This window comes from Lottia gigantea (genome assembly GCF_000327385.1).
Source record: "Lottia gigantea unplaced genomic scaffold LOTGIsca_19, whole genome shotgun sequence".
NCBI lineage: Eukaryota > Metazoa > Mollusca > Gastropoda > Lottiidae > Lottia > Lottia gigantea.
The window spans coordinates 2961979-2984892 of record NW_008708358.1 but is presented as its reverse complement, the minus strand read 5'-3'; the positions used below and the strand labels follow the sequence as shown (position 1 = coordinate 2984892).

Here is a 22914-nt window from a genome sequence, read left to right as displayed (position 1 = left end):
ATTACTGATTGGTTTATTTGGAAAATTCCTGTTTCTGAGACTAAAGTATGATTGGTCTAAAAAATGATGCACCTGTCCCTTTAAGTTTAAGAAGGGTAGAAGACCATGGGTGTAATTTAGTTGAGAATATTGCAGTGCTCTGCTTTTTTTCAAATAGAAATGACTTTATAAGGAGTTTAATGTCTATAATTGTGTACTGAGAGAATAAGGGAAATTCTGTTGGGATAATGGTTTTCCCTCTCTGTTTTGACATCCTGGCATCAAGGTACCAAGATTGTATATGCTGATAAGAAAGTTAAGGGGGTAGGGAGTGGCTTTGTTACTCATATGTAAATTGGCAAGGCACTGCAAAGCAAGTTGTATGAATATAAACAAATCATAACCTATTCAACTGACACTTATCCACCCATTATTCTCAGGAGTGACAAGGAAAGATCATTATTGACAGAAATGATTACTTTGGATATGAAATTGGTATGTAATTAATAATCATTGAAAGAAGAAAATTGACCAGAATATGGTAAACTGACAGTAACCTTGACTAGAAACTTGCTGTAAACAATCTTTTGTCTTATTGAGAGGTTGAGGCTTAGTCCTTCCTCATTAGTGTGCTCTATTGAACTAGGAGACAGAGCTGTTGCTTTATAACTGGGCTGGAGATATTTATCTTCATAAAGAGCTCAAAAAGTACCTGATCTTTTAATTTGAAATAAACCAGCTATCTGGTCTATTCTCGTTTGTAAAGTACTCTGTACCTTTCTCGTAGGCAGAGGGGCTTTGGCTTTAAAGTGGGTTGGAGATATTTATCTCACAAGAGCTCAAAAAAACTTCTTTAGACCTACTCTTTAAATTTGCCATGTTCTTTTCGAGTTGTCCTATGTATCTTCACGCGAAATTGCTTCAAGAGCGAACCAATGATTTTAACTACTTACATTGGACTTTGAAGTACGCTTTTAGCCAATTCCACAGGAAAAGAATACCCTCTGCCTTTGTGCGAGATCCATTTCATTACTCTGCACTGTCCTGGGATCGGGTTATCACAGCACTGCAGGGGGTCAGTCATCTGGCTGACAGCGATGTCTGTCTTCTAGAGCCAAAATAATTTCAAACCACCGAGGTTTAAGCCTGTTAACTCATCTCAATAAGATATGTTCAGATATCAATTCAGGCGGGAACATTTCAAGGTCGTAACATTCAAGGTCGACCTTTTTTTTACTTTGCATGATTGGGAGTTTAAATTGCATTGTTTGCGATAATCCGGTGAGTTATACTTAATTTCTCTTCCCCTTGTAAATTGGATGAGTCGTGGTCATAGTAAAGGGACTATTTGACTAACTAGTGTTCAAATTATGTCACTGTTGTTAAGAAACAATCTGACCTCTCTAAATTGACAAGATCTTGACTGTTATTTCACAATTACTCAGTTAAAATTTGAAAAAACTTAGAATTTTCATCGAATTTATACACCGATATATCTTGCATTTGAAATAAACAATTACCATTACAGAAATGGCATAAAATATAATTTTAAGTTTTTTATTAATATGATAACTGTTAGGCCTACTAGCATTAGACTAGCCTATGTCACTATGTGATCCAAAAGCCACTATTAGTGACCACGGTGTATCCTTACAATATATTCTATTTTTACAATCACTTTCACCTTACGATATACTTTAGTGTAGACCTGTTAAACACATCATAAGTCATGGTGCCAATATTGCCGGAGAATTCTTCAAAAGTCGGAGCCATAACTATAGGGACTTTTTTATATGAGGCAAATAATTATCAAATAATCGATATATTTAGTTGATTTTAAAATTTATACTTATATTTTTCAGTTATTAAACAAAATTCCTTTTCTGTAAAATTCCTTAAGAGGTAGGCTGAAAGTCTTGCGAAATTATTTTGCGCTTATCTTTGACAATTTTGACCATGTATGGTCAAAGGCCTTAGCCTAAATGAATTATTTTTATAAATCAAGAGAAGTTAAATATAGCCCAGACTCCAACGCTAACTTCATCAAGGCGAATTCTTTTTTTTTATAGTGTAAAATATGAACGACCAAGTTTTATGAGGTGCAGCCATGATATAACATTGGCCTCTCACCCTTCAGTTTTGACCAGAGAGACAAGGTCCTACAATCAGGTATTTTATTTTGATCATAACATACTTTTTGCATAGATATTTATTTCGTTATAAATTGATTAGTTTCAGCAGGGAAACAATCAATATCGTTGGTAAACAGATAGGTGAATTCGGCAAATTAAGAAAAAATGAAGTTCAAAACACCTCCGACGGGACTCGAACCCGCAATCCCCGGCTTAGGAGGCCGATGCCTTATCCATTAGGCCACGGAGGCATGCAGTTGAAATTGTTTGTTTCCGTTTATAAGCCGAATTGTGATTGGTTGAAATCTACCAACCGTTAGACGGCGCTATGATTCAAGATGGCGACTTACTGAAAACAATACAGAATATTATTATTTCGACAGAAAATCAAGTTTATTGAGGAATTGTAGTGTAAATCATGCCGAGAAATAGAAGTAGATCGCGATCCAGGGGTATGGAATCCATCTAGTTTGATTTACTTCCAGTCGTGGGAAAGATATCGCGAGATTTTCATTGAAAAAATTATCTTTTCATATTTGGGAATTATCAGTCTTATCATTTCTTCTCCGACTCCAATCTTGATTTTTATTAAATAAACCATCCATTTTCCATGCACGTTGGAGAGCCCTTTAATACATTCTAAGTAACATAGCTCTATCTTGGACTGTTTTGAAAGAAATTTCATCGGTAAAGCAGTAGGCTACCGGTAGGTGAGAGTCCAACGAAAAATAGCTAGAGTATATGAGTAGGCCTATGAGTATGAGTTTAAGTATTTCGATACTTTTACATTTCAGAGAGACGAAGATCTAGATCACGAGATAGAGAGATGAGGAGAAGACATGGAGATCATGCCAATCATGGTGTGTACATACTTCTTTATTTCACAGCTTGGCTATAGCAAGCCTATTTGTAACTATACATACATTCATTCTTAATCTTAACCTTTGAAAAATGGTTACATAAGCTTAGATTTTGACTGAATTTTATTCTTTACAAAAGTCATAAAAGATTTACCTTCAATTCCTTTAGCGCATATCCTTAATTTCTTTCGTTTTCATTAATAAATTTGGTTACTCTTTATTTAAGAATCACATAAACGACACAGATCTCGGTCACCACAGGCTTCCAGAAGAAGGTGAGTTGACGCCTGATGGCAATTCATTAGTTAGGTAGGCCTATAAAATTGTGACTTGAAGATTATCTGCATTTAAATCGAATGTCTGCATTTGCCTAGGACTATAGTTCCAGTAAGTTTTTTGTCTGTTCTTCTTACTATGTTGGTTTATAAAAGAATACTTGATGCAGACGCAGCAGCAACTGAGTCTAGCCAATAAAAGATGATTATATGAATACCAGCATGGCCCTGCTACCAGTGGCAGTGCCAGCCTCCTGAAACTGGGGATACTAATATGTTACAGACTGAATGGGGGACGACTGTCGAGGCTGATTCAATATGTGGCAACACTGTGTTTTCATAGTTGCAAGCCTCGCATGGAGTATCTGAAAGGGTTTTCCCAAGAAAATGTTTGGTTGTTTATGAGTGGCAGCTGGGTGAAATGTCCCAGATTACCTGCTACTCACTTAAATTTCACTTAAATGGGTTCCCCCGCTAGATATTACCAGGCCCTCGTTTGCCTTTGATTCAAAATTGAGGCCATTGAAGATTGATTTGTAATTTCAGGTCAAGATCACCTAGAAGAAGGTCAAGGTCAGGATCTAGAGAGTAAGTAAATAAAAAGGTTTTTGAAAAAATAGTGTAGTCAACCAGTCAACCAAAACTAAGTGCTTGATTAGCTTTGACCCAGGATCTTCAAAACCTAGGCCCCTTTCTACAAAAAACCTTACAATTAATTTCGTCACAAGTCTGGTATTTCTCAATGTAAATTTCCGGGACAAATTTTTGTGGAACAGGGCCCAGGCCACAAGTCCTATTCTTCAGTCTTATAGTTAATGATTTATTTGGGTTTTTCATTGAAATTAATCATAATCCTAAAAATAATTTAACTTTGATAACAGATACGAGTCTAAAGGGAAAGCCGCACTACCTGACAGACCAAAGATTGATGAGGCTCAGTTAGAAGGGATGACAGAGGAAGATGCTGATATGATGAGAACTATGGGATTTGCTGGTTTTGATTCAACTAAGGTATGTACTGTTGGTGTAAGAATTATTGATTTTGAGAATGGCCTGTAGCTTAGTTAGATAGAGTGTTAAAATCTTAATATTACATCATTTGCTGGTTCTAATCATGCATGATATGTAAATGTTGTGACCTTAAATAGGTCATCTTTCCCCTTTATTCTAGTTGACCCAACTGTAATCCTGTAGAATTCTGATGATTTTGAATGAATTGTAGTTGTAATCCTTGTAAAGAATTTTCATAACTTTCTACTATTTTCTACTTTAATCCCGCACCGAACATCGCACATCGTCTTTTCTCAGCTTTAGTATATTTTGGCCTAACTTTACAACAGGCTTGGTAAATTGTATGCAATGTTAAAACTTTCCTAATTGTCTATTTCAGGGAAAACAAGTAGATAACAATAATATATATGTAGCTAAACTACAGCAGAAACGACGTTATAGACAATATATGAACAGACGGGGTGGCTTCAATAGACCACTGGACTTTATTGCCTGACACCTTCCATTTCTGTCGAGGCTTTTATCACCTGTACATACACCTAAAGATATTTTGTATTTTTAAGAGTTCCTTCACTTATTCATGCATAACACAACTTAAAAAGATGTGTTCAACATATCTCTAACCACTCATTGCCATGGTATATAACCATGGTTTTGATAACTCATAAGATCAGTTGATTCAAAAGGTTTGGACATTATTTTTAAAAGGATGCAGTCAGATCTAGAACAAGTGGAGGTACCAATGTAGATCATAATATCTAGGGTTGTATTTTCAGTGAAAATCAACTGATCACTTTGTTGTGTAAATCTGTTGAATTAGTGGAACTTGGACAACTCCAATGTGTTCTAGAACTTGATCCAAGAATTGAACTTGTCAAGGAAAGTGTAACAATATGTATTATATGGTACAAGGGAGACTACTCTTGTTTGTTTTTCAAGAATTCGGACTGCAATTGATTAGTGTTATGTGCACTAATGATAAAACATCATCTCTTCTTGAAAAAATGAAATGAATCTAGTTTTATTGCTCTTCTGGAATAAGATAGAATTATATGCTTGAGGCATTGACTTGTTTTAACACATATTCCAAACACAAAATAAATATTATATGATTCTTAGACTAAAAAATTGAGGTCGTTTAATATGTATATCGTTGTAAATGTTTAAAAGATGAAAATAAAGAGATTTTGTTTAATTGATGTTTTCTTGATATATATATCAGAATGCAGGGAACCACTGGAACAATGAAATAGGCTCATGTCGACTGACTTCTTTGTCGATCATATCGAGTTATTTGTCCTTGGCCGATTAAAGGAGCAGATCTCTTGGCTCGGTCGTTTTTACCAAATAGAACAGGGGCAATCACAATACACTCAGGTTGATGGATCCACAGATGAGGGGAGTTGCTTGCTTGAAAATCCACTTGCTTTCAGATACTGCTAGCCACAAATATATGTAAAGGTTAAAGGCCTGATATCTTATGACCTCTGTGCCTCGTATTATTACTGTGAAGGGGATGCTCAGTTATGGCCCTTCAATAATTGATATGATGGACAAAATCAGCTGTAGGATCCATCAGAATTCGGCTTATTGGGCTTCTTTTGTAAGCGCAGTTTTTACTATGACGTTACAAGTGAAAAAACGTCACACTCGCAGATTTTACTTTTCAAGTGAAAGTCACGCTGCTAGTTTTCAGAGAAAAATCACTGAAATTTTAGCAATTTCAACATATTCCGAAAGAAAAAGATGACTATTCTGTAAGTATTTATATTCTTTTTCCACTGTGTAATAAACAGCATTAAAATATTATGTAATATTTATAACAAAAACTGCGAAAAAGGGAAGATTTTGACTGAGAAATTCGTTCTTGCTGATAATGTAGTTTAAGCTTGCAAATAAGATGTAAAGGAACTTTTACACGATATTGGCACCATTGATGCTTGTCAGTCATGGTCCGAAAAACAACCAGATCCAGACTGTCGTATAACAGCAGAATCGCTTGGCAGTTTTATTTGACTTTCAGTCAGACTGCTACATGCATCGTCAAAACGTTTAGTCACAAAAATATAATGTTTCACATGAAAACAACGTGGTTTAAATGTATTATACGAAACACTTTGTTTGGTGCTTAGATGACATTTGTCTAAACGCAAACTAAATTGCAAATGTTTCCAAGTAGGCCTACGATGAATGTGTACTTAACCCTAATTTAAATTTTTTTTGAGGTATCATTTGCCCATTCCTGCCTTGAATCAGAAGACGCATTTTGTATATCTATAAAGCTTTAGAATTAAATAGCTCTTTCTTATTTCATTTTAATGGGAGATTTTGTTTTAAATAACCGGAATAGAACCGGAAGATGGGGCGGGGCTTGTTTCTGAGGGAACTCCATTGTTTTCTGTTCACTTATATCTATTATGACGTCATAATGAACATAACGTCAAATTGGTCTAAAAGTCATTAGCTTTTGGATTTTTCAATACGAAAGCAGCGTTTCAACACTTTTCTGCATATTTTTGCTCGAATAAGTTTAAAAATTGCGAAACATCATGGCTATCATGTAAGTAAATCACATGTTCTTTTTAAACTGTTATTTTACAATGGTCTGTGGAAGTGAAAATCTAAAATTTTAATATCGAACTTAATGTTCATATATCTAAATTTCAGATTACCAGTCATAAGCTACGTAGTGGATGAGATCTTATTGGAGTTTCTATCAAAGAACCAATATGGAGACCAACTCTCCGCTAGTAATGGTACGTGTAAATTTTATGGTTAAATTTTTAAAATATCAGTAACCGATTTCCTTAGTAACAATATTTTGTTTCTGCGTCTGCTGGTCAAACTTTGGTATTAGTTACCGATTATCCACTTTGAAGGTTGGAAAGAAACTTATTTTCGCAATAAAAGATTTTGTCAATCATACTATTGTAGTAAACAATAAAATATTTTATCTTTTCAGATTTTGGTGCAAACCAAAACAATAACAACAACAACAAAGACGACAATAACAACAACAAGAAATCCTCCCAGGATGATTTTAAAGAAGATGTATTCAACTGGGCTGATGAACCATGGACTCCCTGTGATGATGTTGAGGTTCCTGACTGGGCCAAGATGGAAGGTAGGTCCAGTTATATGGAATTTTGCCACCCCCCCCCCTCCTCCCCCCCTCACCTTGAAATTCAGCCAAACGGATTCGATCTCAGGAAACTTACATTTAATTAAAGGTTTCTTAAATTACCTTTATTTTTTTTCAGATCTAACGACAGACGACTTCCAATCGGAGTTGATATGGGCAGAGGACCCATGGACCCAGGTACCACTCGTTGGTCTTCCATCATGGATGTTGCTTCCCGGGATCGACTACCCTGTAGAAACAGAAGACCCCGTGGTATATACTCCAGTCAATGGCGAAGATGATGCTGCATTTTTAGCATCTGGTATAGATATTGCAAACTGGAGCGACGAACCATATTTCCAGTTACCTCTAGATGTACCAAGATGGGCCCTGTTGCCCGGCATCGACTTTCCAGTTCACCGCGGAAACAATAGCCCCTATTGGAAGTATAAACTGAACGATTATTTCATCGTGCGAAGACAATTCCGTAGAAATATAAACAAGTCGAAATTCCATATAATAAAGGAAGGGAACAGTGTGGCTCTTTCGATCCAAACAATTCAAGCCAGACAAATCGCCATGAGGAATTTAAGGAAATCCAATAAACAGTGAAGACTTTTCGACACATACCTACCTTATCACATTGGTTATATGCCTATATTGATATTGGGTATAATATATTGCACATTTCATATTCTGTATATTTTGGACTTTGTTTGGCATCAAATAAATTATTTTGTATTGACACAATCAACATTGTTTTCTTTAATCACTGATAATAAGTTGCCCAAAACAGACGAATCAGTGGAGACGCCAGGTTCCGGGATTCGGGGGTATTAGGGGGCTGAATTGCTTAATGGTGGGGCGGGGGCAATCGTCAGGATTGTAATTAGACACGGAAGCGCAGTGTCGCAAGCGTTCCATGGAGGGTAAATGGAACAATTTTGAAAAACACCCCTTCTCAAATCCCTGTATTCCTATTGACACCACCATGAACAGAGGTTGGATGAAGTTCTTTAGTACCTTTCTTCTGTATAATGATACGGTCAAGTAATGTGGGCGCATTGCGAATCCTGTTTTGAATCCCGCCAATCCAGATAAAAATGACAACAATATTCGGGTGAGGAAATACCTCCTAATTATGGAAGTTATGCTTCTGCAAAGAGGGGAACTATTCAGACAACAAATGAAGAACAGAGTTTGTTACATACAGGAACCCATCCCTAGGAAAGAAACCTCAGTAGCAAAGGGAATGCTTTAGCGAATTTGTGGGCACCAATTATCACATTGATGATATTAATTCTGTATTGACTTTACTACACACAGAACAACTAGTTAAATATAGAAAGGATAACATATTTTAATATATTAACAATATTCTAACTGCCGTACAATACCGATAGATCCATATAGATTTTATATGATACAGTGGACCAACTACCATGATAGGGCCTGGTTGAACCAAGGGCCCTCGCCTCTAAGGGACCACCAGTAAAAAAATCAATAATTAAAATAAAATTGAATAAAAACAACATAGAAATCGAGGAATGTAAGAGAGTTTATGTTAAAAAATATTTCCCGGGGAGGAACACCAACCCATCGTGTTGAGCCACTGATCTTAGAACGTTGCATTAAAGTTTCAACTAAATCTTGCAGTTATGATCCCAGTCTTACATGAAATAAATCTCACGAACGTAGTTCATAACCATCTTGAATCTCTTCTTTGATTTGATAAGTCGAATTTTGATAAAGGCTAGAATATTTAAACAAAGCCTTCAAATCAGATTAAAGGGTTCAGAAATGGCTTGAAATTTGATTTGAAGGCTTTGTCGAATATTAAAGCCTTTTCAACAATTCGAGGTAGAGACGCAAAATGGCTGTGAATTACGCTCGTGTGTGTTATTTCCGCGTAAGAACCATACGTAGTTTGTTATTTCCACGTAAGAACCATACGTAGTTTGTTATTTCCACGTAAGAACCATACGTAGTTTGTTATTTCCACGTAAGAACCATACGTAGTTTGTTATTTCCACGTAAGAACCATACGTAGTTTGTTATTTCCACGAAAGAACCATACGTAGTTTGTTATTTCCATGAAAGAACCATACGTAGTTTGTTATTTCCACGTAAGAACCATACGTAGTTTGTTATTTCCACGTAAGAACCATACGTAGTTTGTTATTTCCACGTAAGAACCATACGTAGTTTGTTATTTCCATGAAAGAATCATACGTAGTTTGCTATTTCCACGTAAGAACCATACGTAGTCTGTTATTTCCGCGTAAGAACCATACATAGTTTGTTATTTCCGTGTAAGAACCATGCATAGTTTGTTATTTCCACGTAAGAACCATACATAGTTTGTTATTTCCGTATAAGAACCATACGTAGTTTGTTATTTCCATGTAAGAACCATACGTAGTTTGTTATTTCCATGTAAGAACCATACGTAGTTTGTTATTTCCATGTAAGAACCATACGTAGTTTGTTATTTCCACGTCAGAACCATACGTAGTTTGTTATTTCCGTGTAAGAACCATACGTAGTTTGTTATTATCATGACAGAACCATACGTAGATTGTTATTTCCACGTAAGAGCCATACGTAGTTTGTTATTTCCATGTAAGAACCATACGTAGTTTGTTATTTCCACGTAAGAACCATGCGTAGTTTGTTATTTCCACGTAAGAACCATACGTAGTTTGTTATTTCCACGTAAGAACCATACGTAGTTTGTTATTTCCACGTTAGAACCATACGTAGTTTGTTATTTCCGTGTAAGAACCATACGTAGTTTGTTATTTCCACGTAAGAACCATGCGTAGTTTGTTATTTCCACGTAAGAACCATACGTAGTTTGTTATTTCCACGTAAGAACCATGCGTAGTCTGTTATTTCCATGTAAGAACCATACGTAGTTTGTTATTTCCACGTAAGAACCATACGTAGTTTGTTATTTCCACGTTAGAACCATACGTAGTTTGTTATTTCCACGTAAGAACCATACATAGTTTGTTATTTCCACGTAAGAACCATACATAGTTTGTTATTTCCGTGTAAGAACCATACGTAGTTTGTTATTTGCTTGTAAGAACCATACGTAGTTTGTTATCTGCTTGTAAGAACCATACGTAGTTTGTTATCTGCTTGTAAGAACCATACGTACTTTCGTCTGGTATTCTCCCAAGAAAGTCAGAGATGAATAATAAGACAGTTTTAAATCACGACCAGTCTATCTCGAGTACTATGATTTGAAAAATATTTTTGCCCCACCAAACTTTTCACAATGATTTGACCTTACTAGTAGAGGTATAGGTTGAAAGTGGTTGTGAAAACATGCACGATGTTATTGAAAGCCCTATACCAGTGAAAAATCAACATCTAAAAGTTTTCTTTGGTGAAGTCAAAACCAAATTTGTCACTTTTTTCTTTCAGATCTTTAGCTAAGGCTTGTGGACCACATAGAAATACTTTCACCTTCCCTGCTTTATTTTGCTTTATTTCACCGAATAACTGAAAGAAAGATACAATTGATCCTGAACACCATCAATGAAAATTGAAAATTGAATAAAAACGTACGAGGAAGACAATCCTGTAAATCAAATTATCGCCCAAAGTATGACAAAATCTAGAGTAAAGGTTGTATAGTAGTGGACTGTGGCCAAAGAGATGTACCTCAGTGTTTCGGAAAGAGTAAGCATGGTCTGTCACTACTATATAGGTCAATATCACGATAACTCTTACAACGATCTCGTGATGATATTGATATGAACCCCAAATTCCAAACTTTCGACAATAGTTCCAGTAGTCCTCTCACCTACACATTTTTTTTTATTCGAGTAGCAATTTGCTGTTATAAACACGAATATTTTGGGGGTCTCGTTGGAAAGCAATAAAGGTCTCCCAAAATCGTTGAATTTTCGCACAGCAATCGCACTGGTACCTTTGGGGTCCCATGGGAAAGAAATATGATTGTTTTGGGAGAAAGATACTATCTGCCCTCCTAAGCACTTTGGGTTCTTTTCCTACGACTATGGTCATGCACCTACCTCATCAAAATTTGGTCTTCCGGCGTGCGTTCTAGTGCGTAACCCGGTCAAAACATCTCGATGTTCCTTCGTATGTAACAGCTCCAAGGCCATCTGCAATCCAAGCCCTTTCATATCTGTTTTCGATAGGGCACTTGTCATGTACATATGCATATGAATGATTCGTCCAAATTTGTCATAATTAGCTTGCTCTACTTCGATATCTGTTAACATTCGCACGAACCACTCAAAATTCTTCTGATCTCGATTGATCCAAATAAAATCAACCTGAAAACATACAGCGCACCTTAGTTCAATTTAGATGATAGCCTGTAACTGTCCACGAAACAGATTAAACTAGAGAACAAGGAAAGGGAAGGAAATATATAGAGAAAAATACAGGAAAAATATTACAAATAAGGTTTATATCCTTTTAGCAGCTAGTCCAAATTATTAGTACTTTCCTGAATAGTTCGAATTAACCCTTGGAATACCCTACAAACAACAGTATGGTGGTTTTTTAAATCCTATTCTCCCTAGCTTACCCTTTTTATTTTCATGCCAGGACCTCTCTGATCATAAAACGAATGTTGACATTTCGGACAGGTTCTGGTAGCTGATTGAAAGCGGTGTAAGATACTTTGTAATATAGAAGCAAACGGTGTCACACCAATTCCAGACCCTACCAAAACTGCATGCTCTGTATCAAATATCTCTCTTGCAGAAGTACCAAATGGACCATCAATATATATCTTGAATAAACAGATAAAGGTATGTAGTTTGATACTCTTCCAATAACCGTATACTTGCGATTATAATACGCAGCCTTTTAATTGCACATAATAAGTAATACGAATGAAAAAATCAGATACAAATTTAATAGCAAGTAAATTGGTATAAAATACATGTATATTTAGGCGTCTACAAAATTTAGGAAGTTGTGATAGTAGCAATACATACTTAATGCAGGGCACCATTAGGGAGAAGTTTTGTATAAACGGTATGGGGGACGGAAGAGATCGTATAGGCATCCAATGAAATAAGTAAGTTTGTAGCTTACCTTGACACGCACTATTTTACTCATCGGTTTCGTTGTTTTGAGTTGGTCTGTATTCTGAAAAATAACAACAAAACATTTTGGATTTTAATTACGAATTACATTTTTATTTGCACCATTTGATCTGAATCGTTTTTTCGGAGTTACAGAAACGATAGACGTCAGAAACTATAAGTATCTCTGATACATTCAAAGGCTAGATTTCTTCCTGCGATCAGCCAATGAGAATAAGGCAAATAAAGTGTAAATTAAATGCAGATCTGTATATTCCGCTCCGTCAAGGTTTAAAAAAAGAATATCCCCGAGCGTCTCAAGTCTCATGGGAATCTTTTAGTGAATAGAGCACTTGATTGGTTGAAAATAAAATAACACAGAACACGAGATGCAAAACACTTTCGTCAGATCATGGTTGGTTTATTCTACTTTCACTGCTAAAATCGCGTTAGATGTATTCTCCGCTTTCCTAGGTTAGAAAATTTTCCCTGACTCCACAAAAGGCAGCAGAGGAGCTCGGAAGGCCAATCAACCCAACCCAACCCCCATCAATGAAATCCTGACTACGCCACTGTGAATGAATTATTTAATGTTTTATCCGTACCCCTGTAGATGATAATCTTCTGTACGTCCCTTCTTCAATTGTGCCGCCAGCTTCCATGACATCTAAACCAAAACCTGCAAACCAACATTCACACCCACAATTATAGTTCAAAATAGTTTTAAAAGGACAGGTGGGTTCGCCATCCGTTTGACCAATCGTACATTAAAGAACTCATATCATATACAGCACATGTATAGAAAAGACATATAGAAAAAGAAAGTGAAATTCCTTGTTTATGCGATTTTCGTACATTTGATACATTTGCATATATTCACAAACCGAATCAATCCCAAAAATGGCGAATATGTCCCTTTAAGAAATACTGAAAGTTTTTTGGTATTTGACAAGCTTTGATCTCGTGAAAAAGGTATAAGAGACCACATCGTAGTTACCTATAGTACTCCGCGGTACCCCAAAACACCAGTTGACCTACCTTTGTTAAATGTACCATACTGATAAGTATTCGGGTCATAACTGTCGAAATAATCATACAGTTTATTTGTCCAGTGGCCTGCTGATCGTATATGTAGCCAAAATGTCCCTGGAAAGGAAATGAAAGGGAATATACGTCTGATTGTTGTTCTGTTGATAGCGATAATGAATTAGAATGGAGTTTTACGACCAACTGATCTACTTTTAAAGAGGTATGACATAACCTTTCAAATTGGGGAAATAGTTGTCTGAAAAAAACAACAACTCAATATTCCAATCATAGTGTGAAATCTGACATTACTTTGCATCTTTCCACATCAAATATTGTGACAGTTAATAAGGTAACCATGGAATGGCTATAGACACAGACAGGTGCCCGTGAGGATACTAAGCTTTCTCCGGACAATGAACTGCACCCGTCAAGGACTGAGTTGCTCTGATTTGTATTCAAAGTTACCTTCCTGTTCAGGTGCGCTGCTGATAGTAAAAGGATGCCATTCATATTTGGCTATAGCCGGTATCTGAATAAACACATAATCTCCAGGTCGGTATCTCCATTTTGGAGGTCGAGATATCACTAAATGGATGACCTACAAAATTGATTGACATTACAAAGAATACAATAGTAAATACCATTCAAGACAAATGATCGCCATGGTCTGACCGAGACTGGCTAACACCCAGGCCGTTGGATAGAAAATGGGAAATGGAGCTATTCTAAAGGCATGACTGGAGGATGCTGAGGTTGAGCTACCCGAACTGGCATTCGTAGTATTGGACATAATCTGTTTTTATAATATTACAGAAACCACATAAGGGGGTGAGAAATTGTCAGGGCACCGTTAGGAGCTATATATGCACCCAATACACATAGGCTACAAAATCTCTTTCAATTCCTTTCATTCCTACACTCTCCAACAATTATTTGCTTAATACATTGTTATCTCCCCTGATCAAATAGGATAAAATACTTAGATATTGGTCAGCTGTTCTTACCCTATATGGTAGAAGATACACATTGGTTATATACGTCGCACCATAGGCCGCCTTTTTGATGTATTTGGATCGATTCAAAGACTCAATTATAAATATAATTCCGGGAATTATGAACCAGTACCAGAAATTTGTAGCGTGGAGAATGCACAGGATCCAGAATGGTACGTACAGAATGTGAGTCCAGTAGAATACCTACAAACAGAGATCATACATTGAATGTCCTAATCATCAGAGATAGGAATGAATACTGGGATCTGGGATCTGGTACCTAGCCAGTATGCGAGTCGGACAGAATATCTGGAGAAAAAACTAGAGGTACGGGTGATGTGAAGTCATGAAATGTAAATAAAATGAAGTTTTGCACCCTACCATAGAGCTAATAAAGAAGAAGAACACTAAGCTAATATTCCTTACTTGAAAATGCCCAGACCGTCTAATAAATGGCATGGAGCAGATTATCATCACAATTAATATAACATCTAATATAACACCGGACAGGGGTGCGAACCCTAGAACCCAGCCAATGTTTGCTTTTGTAGTAAATATGAACTCCCAGACTGTCACTCCAAAATCTTCAGCTACCACAACTATTCAGAAAAAACAAAATAACATGGAGAAAATCATAATTACACATTCCATTCTCAGGAACAAATTGGTCAAACTATATGCGGGGACTATTTAAGAGATATAATGCTGAGTTGAAATCAAAAGCTGAAGAGCCCTAAATTATAACTGTAGCCCACAAAACTCATCCCTTTTACCTTCGTTTGAAGATTTTCTTTCCGGTGACTCATTCCTAAGATAAAAGTTTTACCTGCGTTGCCAATGTGAGCCAAGGTATGAATAACAGTAAACACCGCAATCATAATACCAGTTAATTTGTGCATCTCTATATGTTGATCAAGGGGAAGAAAATGTAAGTTTTTAAACGTTCTTATATATGTGATGGTCTTTCGTAGCATAGTCATTAATATAAAAGCACAGTTGAAATTCAAACACATGCCGCAGCCTCGAGCAATGATGATGTACACATTTGATTTACGATATAGAAAACAGTTGAGAGCAAATAAACATATATTGATGAAGAAATACAGAAGAAATAAAACCCCTTCCTTTCGATTATTTCTCCAGTATTTCAGCGTAAAATATCGGCACGCTCTTGTGTTCTTTTTCGGTTTTGGAGGCCTCAACCAATGAGCAGCACTGGAAGATATAAAGCACGTGATCAATTTCCATGTGATCAATTTAAACAAGCCAAAATTCATACATGATTACGATGTAAATTGTTGAAACGTTGTGTACAATAAAACTCCATATAAACAAATGATGACAATTAAGAAACAACAGTTTTTATGGATATAGACTTCTAATAATAAATAGAAGTCTATATCCATAAAAACTGTTGTTTCTTAATTTGCTGTGATACTTCTAAATGTCTTACAAGGACTAAATGATGACAATGAAAACTAAATTGTTGAAACTTTGGGTACCATAAATCCGACGAGTAGGACACCATATAAACTGATGTTGTCAATGTAAATTGTTGAAACGTGTACAGTCAGGAGTAGTATAGGCTTACTAATGTCCGTTATTTAATGCAATTATAGTAATATTAAAGAATATTTTAAATCAGATTTCGACTCACCTTATTGTTAAATTTTCCATAACACCGGGATGTTTGTCCAGCTCAGTCTTAAGTTCGTCAAAACTAATGAGACCACTCTTATCCTCATCGGTCGATTGGAACATGACCGAAATGAGTTTATTCATGTCTGCCTCGCTGACACTAAGTGAACTCTCGTCGACACAGGACTGAATCACTGTTCTTAACTCAGCTTCATCAATCGAACCATTTCCTTAAGAGAGAAAATATCTTCACAATGCCAAGCGTTTACAAACGGCGTCTTATACATTGACTGCAATGCCACTTTTCGCGTATATAGAGTTTGTAAATGCAGTTATTCGATTGGATTGTACGCCAGCGAATACAGTCAATCATAGCCCCGGACAGAAAAACTAGATGGCTCTGGCATTCTGAATTCGCTAAGTAAAATCTTTAAATTGAATATTTACTATGTTTAAGATAAATTCCTTACCATCAGCATCATAAACGTCGAAGAGAAATTTCAGTTTACTGATATAGTCTCCCTTGATGACTAATCTTAGACCTCGCATAAGTTCTTCCAAATCAATCGCCCCACTCTTGTCGTTATCAAATAGTTCAAAAAATCGAGTTGCAAAGAATGACTGAAACATCAAAAATATTTGAAAATTATAAACGAACAGTGAGAACAAATCGTTTAATGAAGGACTACTTCGCTTATAATACATCTCATCATCTTCACAGTGTCAAGCTATTACGAACTGCGTTTTATACCTTGACTGCAATAGCCACCTTGTTGTATTACTGAATGTAGCAATTTGATGGGATTGTAGGATAGAGAATACAGCCAGTCGGGGGCCTTTACATAAAGACTGTAAACATTATGGTGTACAGTCTTTCTGTCGAGCTCTATGATTGGCTGTTTCGCTGACATACATTCCAATCCAATCACTGCATTCCGTGATACAAGAAATATGGCTATTGCAGTCAAGGTATAAGACGAATAGTTTCACATTGTGAGGATTGATTTGAATAAAAGTAAATACATGTATCACTTTTTACATTTTACTGCCATTTAAAAAAGAAATGATGTAAATTGTAACTTCCACTGACCTCTTTGATCTTCAACGCCCCTTTAAATTCCTTTAAATCTATCTTATTGTCTTCTCCTGCTATTTTCTTAAACTGGGCTTCCATGTGTTCCAGCCATTGGCAGTCCTCATCGCAGCTATGAAATAGATAGTGAATTATATTAAAACTTTCTATCAACTACTACGACTATCAACAACTACCCAGTTAGCTGGAAGCGGACATTAACTTATCATCTACCAACAACTACCTAGTCTGTGATATCAGTTTACTGGAAGGGGATATTAACTTGTCATCTACCAACAACTACCTAGTTTGTGATATCAGTTAGCTGAAAGCGGACATTAACTTGTCATCTACCAACAACTACCTAGTTTGTGATATCAGATAGCTGGAAGCAGACGTTAACATGTCATCACCAACAAGTACCAAGTCTGTAATAATAGTTAGCTGGAAGAGGACGTTAACTTGTCATCTACCAACAACTACCTAGTCTGTAATATCAGTTAGCTGGAAGCAGACGTTAACTTGCCATCTACCAACAACTACCTAGTTTGTGATATCAGTTAGCTGGAGTAAGACGTTAACTTGCCATCTACCAACAACTACCTAGTTTGTGATATCAGATAGCTGGAAGCAGACGTTAACATGTCATCACCAACAAGTACCAAGTCTGTAATAATAGTTAGCTGGAAGAGGACGTTAACTTGTCATCCACCAACAACTACCTAGTCTGTGATATCAGTTTACTGGAAGCGGACATTAACTTGTCATCTACCAACAACTACCTAGTCTGTGATATCAGCTAGCTGGAAGCAGACATTAACTTGTCCACTACCAACAACTACCTAGTCTGTGATATCAGTTAGCTTGAACAGACATTAACTTGTCATCTACCAACAACTACCTAGTCTGTGATATCAGTTAGCTGGAAGATTACGTTCACTTGTCATCTACCAACAACTACCTAGTCTGTGATATCAGTTAGCTTGTCATCTACCAACAACTACCTAGTCTGTGATATCAGTTAGCTGGAAGCGGACATTAACTTGTCAACTACCAACAACTACCTAGTCTGTGATATCAGTTAGCTGGAAGATTACGTTAACTTGTCATCTACCAACAACTACCTAGTCTGTGATATCAGTTAGCTGGAAGCGGACATTAACTTGTCAACTACCAACAACTACCTAGTCTGTGATATCAGTTAGCTGGAAGATTACGTTAGCTTGTCATCTACCAACAACTACCTTGTCTGTGATATCAGTTAGCTGGAAGATTACGTTAACTTGTCATCTACCAACAACTACCTTGTCTGTGATATCAGTTAGCTCGAAGCAGATATTAACTTGCCATCTTCCTCCAACTACCTAGTCTGTGATATCAGTTAGCTGGAAGCGGACGTTAACTTGTCAGCTACCAACAACTACCTAGTCTGTGATATCAGTTAGCTGGAAGATTACGTTAACTTGTCATCTACCAACAACTACCTAGTCTGTGATATCAGCTAGCTGGAAGCAGACATTAACTTGTCATCTACCAACAACTACCTAGTCTGTGATATCAGCTAGCTGGAAGCAGACGTTAACTTGTCATCTACCAACAACTACCTAGTCTGTGATATCAGCTAGCTGGAAGCGGACGTTAACTTGTCATCTACCAACAACTACCTAGTCTGTGATATCAGCTAGCTGGAAGCAGACATTAACTTGTCATCTACCAACAACTACCTAGTCTGTGATATCAGTTAGCTGGAAGCGGACGTTAACTTGTCATCTACCAACAACTACCTAGTCAGTGATATCAGTTAGCTCGAAGCAAATATTAACTTGCCATCTTCCTCCAACTACCTAGTCTGTGATATCAGTTAGCTGGAAGCAGACGTTAACTTGTCATCTACCAACAACTACCTAGTTTGTGATATCAGTTAGCTCGAAGCAGATATTAACTTGTCAACTACCAACAACTACCTAGTCAGTGATATCAGTTAGCTGGAAGCGGACATTAACTTGTCATCTACCAACAACTACCTAGTCTGTGATATCAGATAGCTGGAAGCGGACATTAACTTGTCAACTACCAACAACTACCTAGTCAGTGATATCAGTTAGCTGGAAGCGGACATTAACTTGTCATCTACCAACAACTACCTAGTCTGTGATATCAGTTAGCTGGAAGCGGACATTAACTTGTCAACTACCAACAACTACCTAGTCTGTGATATCAGTTAGCTGGAAGATTACGTTAACTTGTCATCTACCAACAACTACCTAGTTTGTGATTTCAGTTAGCTCGAAGCAGATATTAACTTGCCATCTACCAACAACTACCTAGTTTGTGATATCAGATAGCTTGAAGCGGACATTAACTTGTCATCTACCAACAACTACCTAGTCTGTAATATCAGATAGCTGGAAGAGACGTTAACTTGTCATCTACCAACTACCTAGTTTGTGATTTCAGTTAGCTCGAAGCAGACATTAACTTGTCAATTATCAACAACTACCTAGCTGGAAGCTATTTTGTGTGTTACATTAACTTTTTGGGCTCTTTTTCTTCGATTTTCATTATTTGGTCTCTGAGTGTTAATGAGCTTGTTAATTGTTTTATATTTTATCATCTGTGTTTATCGTTTTGTATGACCTAGTGGAATAAAACAAACTCATGCGTGTTACAGATATTAATACTACGGACAGTTAGTCATTTGCAGTCATTCTAGACACCAGACACCTGACAATAATTTTTATTATGACATACTTCCTCATGTGAAAAGTTTATAAGCCTCAACCAGTGTTTTGCCAATATGTTGTTACGGATTTCGTGTTTTGTTTTGCGGTTTGGTCGTTAGCACTTGGTTAATTTATTGAGACCCAGCCATTCAAAGTTCAATCTAACAGGAAGTCCAAATGTTATATCAAAGTCTAACTAAAAGTTTCCAATATTTTATGTTTTAAGTCAGTCTGAAGTTCTTTGTGCGATTAGATATATGGATATGAATACTGATCTTGCTTATATTATAGATTTTAGATTTTGATACAACTAACCGAGAATCGGGATTTAAATTCAACTTTACTTCCAATCCTTCAGAAAATTATACATGTAGTACAAACACTATTATTCTTTTCACGTGAAAAAAAAATTCCAACCGTGATTGATAGGAAAAGAGAAGAAACAAAACGACCCAGGACCGATTTTGAAACTGACTGAGATGGGGGCGAAAATGAGAGCTGTCTCCTGGATGCGAGGCCTGCAGTACCAAATGCCAGTCGATTCCAGATGGCTTGAGATGAATTTTGAGCATTTGGAGATCTTTCGTCTCACTTCAAAATAAGACCTATCACAGACCCGCGAAGGAGACCATGACCCAATGACCCTCTCCCTAAATATTTGTGAAACGAAGATCAAGATGACACGCGTCAGTACCAGTAGGTCATTTGTCTGCTATAAAAAATTCAAACAATTGAGGTCAAAATAAAAGATTTAGGGTCTCTATTTATTTACATAGATTGTTTTTCTGTTTTAAGTGTGACGTTATCATTTTATAGATTTATTAGGTTTAAATATTGAAATATACTTCTGCTCCTTAATTTTCTCTATAAAATATCCTAAATATAAAAAAAACTTTTACTAATATTGGTCGAGACAGATATTTCAACACTGTGATCGTAATAACGTTGAAGATGACCATCATTTTCTACTAGTATGTGTTAAATACTGTCAGCTCCCAGAGAAATATTTAACACCCATATTTCTTGATTTACAAATTTATATTTATCCCTTCAGATAATATTAGACCCATCTCCCTTTATAGCAAAATACATCTCTTGTGTTTTTTTTTTTTTTTTTTTTTTTTGCTTTTGATGAACGTAACAAAAGACCATGACACCTGTACAATGTTTTATATATTAAGTACATTGTTATTTTGTCTATTTTGCATGTGTCATTATATATCTGTATTATATCTATGATACATTATATCTTTTCATATCATTGTACTGTATACACGTATGCTGCCTACAAAGGACCATGACACCTATACATTGTTATTTTGTATATTCTGCATGTGTCATTATATATCTGTATTATATCTGTAATCATTATATCTTTTTATATCATTGTACTGTATACACGTATGCTGACTACAAGGACCATGACACCTATACATTGTTATACATATTAATTCCAATCATTATTGGGTGGTGGTGGGTGAACTCAATACTCCATTATGCCGCAGGTTGTCAACTTTCAACATTTTCCAGAGTTTACAAAACTGATACTAAAATAAGATAAAAGTTACTTACTTTGGGTCTAGCTCTAAATTAGCCATCTTGACAGCACAGCTTTACTATTTAACTGTGAATCCTTTTGTCGGGCACCTGCTCCACCACGTCACTAACTACAGGGAAATCCGTCTCTTTAACGTGTATCAGTGTATGATCAGGTTTTTTTCTGGTAGACCGAAATCACTGACCTAGGAAAGGTTCTATTGTAAACATACAAGTTTTTCTGGAATAAAAAGATCCACTGGAGTCGGTAATCTGACAGAATTGTTTAAATATGAAAATGAACAAGTCACCCGGTACAAAAAAGACTAGAAAGTCGACAACAGCTTCCTATTCTCATTAATAAAGTTGATCTTTAAATACGCATCAATTATATAGAGCGGTAGTTAAAGGTATACTACCTCTTAGGATGACCAAAAAATTGAAATTTTAAAACTTGGTTAAAATGAATCTTTGTTCATCAGTGGACTTACCTAGTGTCATAACTTTATATTTTAATAAACCCAAAAAAACTAAGTAGCAATTCATTCACTTTGTAATCTTGAAATATGCTAAGAAGTGTGTTTCAATTATTATTTAGTTTAATGGATATATCGTCTTTTCATTCTTTGTTATGCCACCTGGTAAGTCTAACTGATATATACACGTGTTGACCAGGTTTGAGACTGTATGTCCATTCTGAGAGGTAGTATTTCTTTAAAGGTTGATCTGTTACATCGATTACTATATCACTGTTCAGTAAATTATTATTTAGTTTAATGAATTAGTACTTAGTATTATGGATCAGTTTGAAAGACGGATTCTGTTGTCATGTTATGACACTAGATAAGTTCACTTATGAACAAAGCCTAGTTTTAGCCAAGTTTAAAAATGACTATTTTTAGTCATCGTAAGAGGTAATATACCTTTAAAATTATTTTCATTTGATTGGTCAATACATTCTGAAATTGATTTTAGATTTAGTTTTATTATCCAATCATATTTATTTAGTTAAGAAATGAGAATAAGGCCCTTTGATTTAAACTAAATGTTATAAATAAGTAGTCCTACCTTAGATGTTTAAGAAATGTTCATTAACTGTAAGAAATAGAGTCTGTTTCCTGTTAATAAGCTGGTACGTCAACCCGTCTCCTGCTCTATAACCTCATATTCGCTTATAAAAGGAATGGTAAAGAGGTTTTCTAAATTTTGAATGTGTATCGTGGACATTGATGGCATCAATTTGCGCCATTCCAATTTTCAATCTTACGTCTGTTGTTCTAAAACTAAGTGTTTTATGACGTCACAACCGCAGGTGAAGCAAATTTCACGGAGGTGGCGTCATTAAACACTTCAATTTATTGGAATTGCAGGAACCACTGAAGTGAAGTGGTGCAAATCAGTGTCCCCGATACGCTGAAACAACTTTACTATTAATTTAGATAATTTCGTTCTAGATATACATGTTATA

General features: G+C 36.1%; 3 protein-coding genes across 3 annotated transcripts; 2 read left to right on the top strand and 1 right to left on the bottom strand.

The window, feature by feature from the left end:
• Positions 1-4131: 4131 nt before the first annotated feature.
• LOTGIDRAFT_114487 (hypothetical protein) lies at positions 4132-4753 on the top strand (the record flags this gene model as incomplete). The annotated part of the gene is made up of 2 exons (XM_009052858.1): positions 4132-4257; positions 4637-4753. Coding segments are annotated over 2 exons (243 nt in total), but the record flags the coding sequence as incomplete, so codon positions are not given.
• Positions 4754-6729: 1976 nt separating this feature from the next.
• LOTGIDRAFT_231450 (hypothetical protein) lies at positions 6730-8128 on the top strand. The gene is made up of 4 exons (XM_009052857.1): positions 6730-6817; positions 6925-7013; positions 7220-7381; positions 7518-8128. Exons 1-4 carry the CDS (start codon positions 6807-6809, stop codon positions 7988-7990), a joined length of 735 nt encoding a protein of 244 aa, XP_009051105.1. The 5' UTR covers positions 6730-6806; the 3' UTR covers positions 7991-8128.
• A 2631-nt stretch (positions 8129-10759) lies between these two features.
• LOTGIDRAFT_159226 (hypothetical protein) lies at positions 10760-21508 on the bottom strand (the record flags this gene model as incomplete). The annotated part of the gene is made up of 14 exons (XM_009052856.1): positions 10760-10891; positions 11428-11694; positions 11952-12158; positions 12467-12520; positions 13062-13135; positions 13495-13602; positions 13951-14083; positions 14490-14681; positions 14904-15076; positions 15304-15692; positions 16135-16345; positions 16586-16736; positions 17206-17320; positions 21483-21508. 14 exons carry the CDS (start codon positions 21506-21508, stop codon positions 10760-10762), a joined length of 2232 nt encoding a protein of 743 aa, XP_009051104.1.
• Between the last annotated feature and the right edge of the window lie 1406 nt (positions 21509-22914).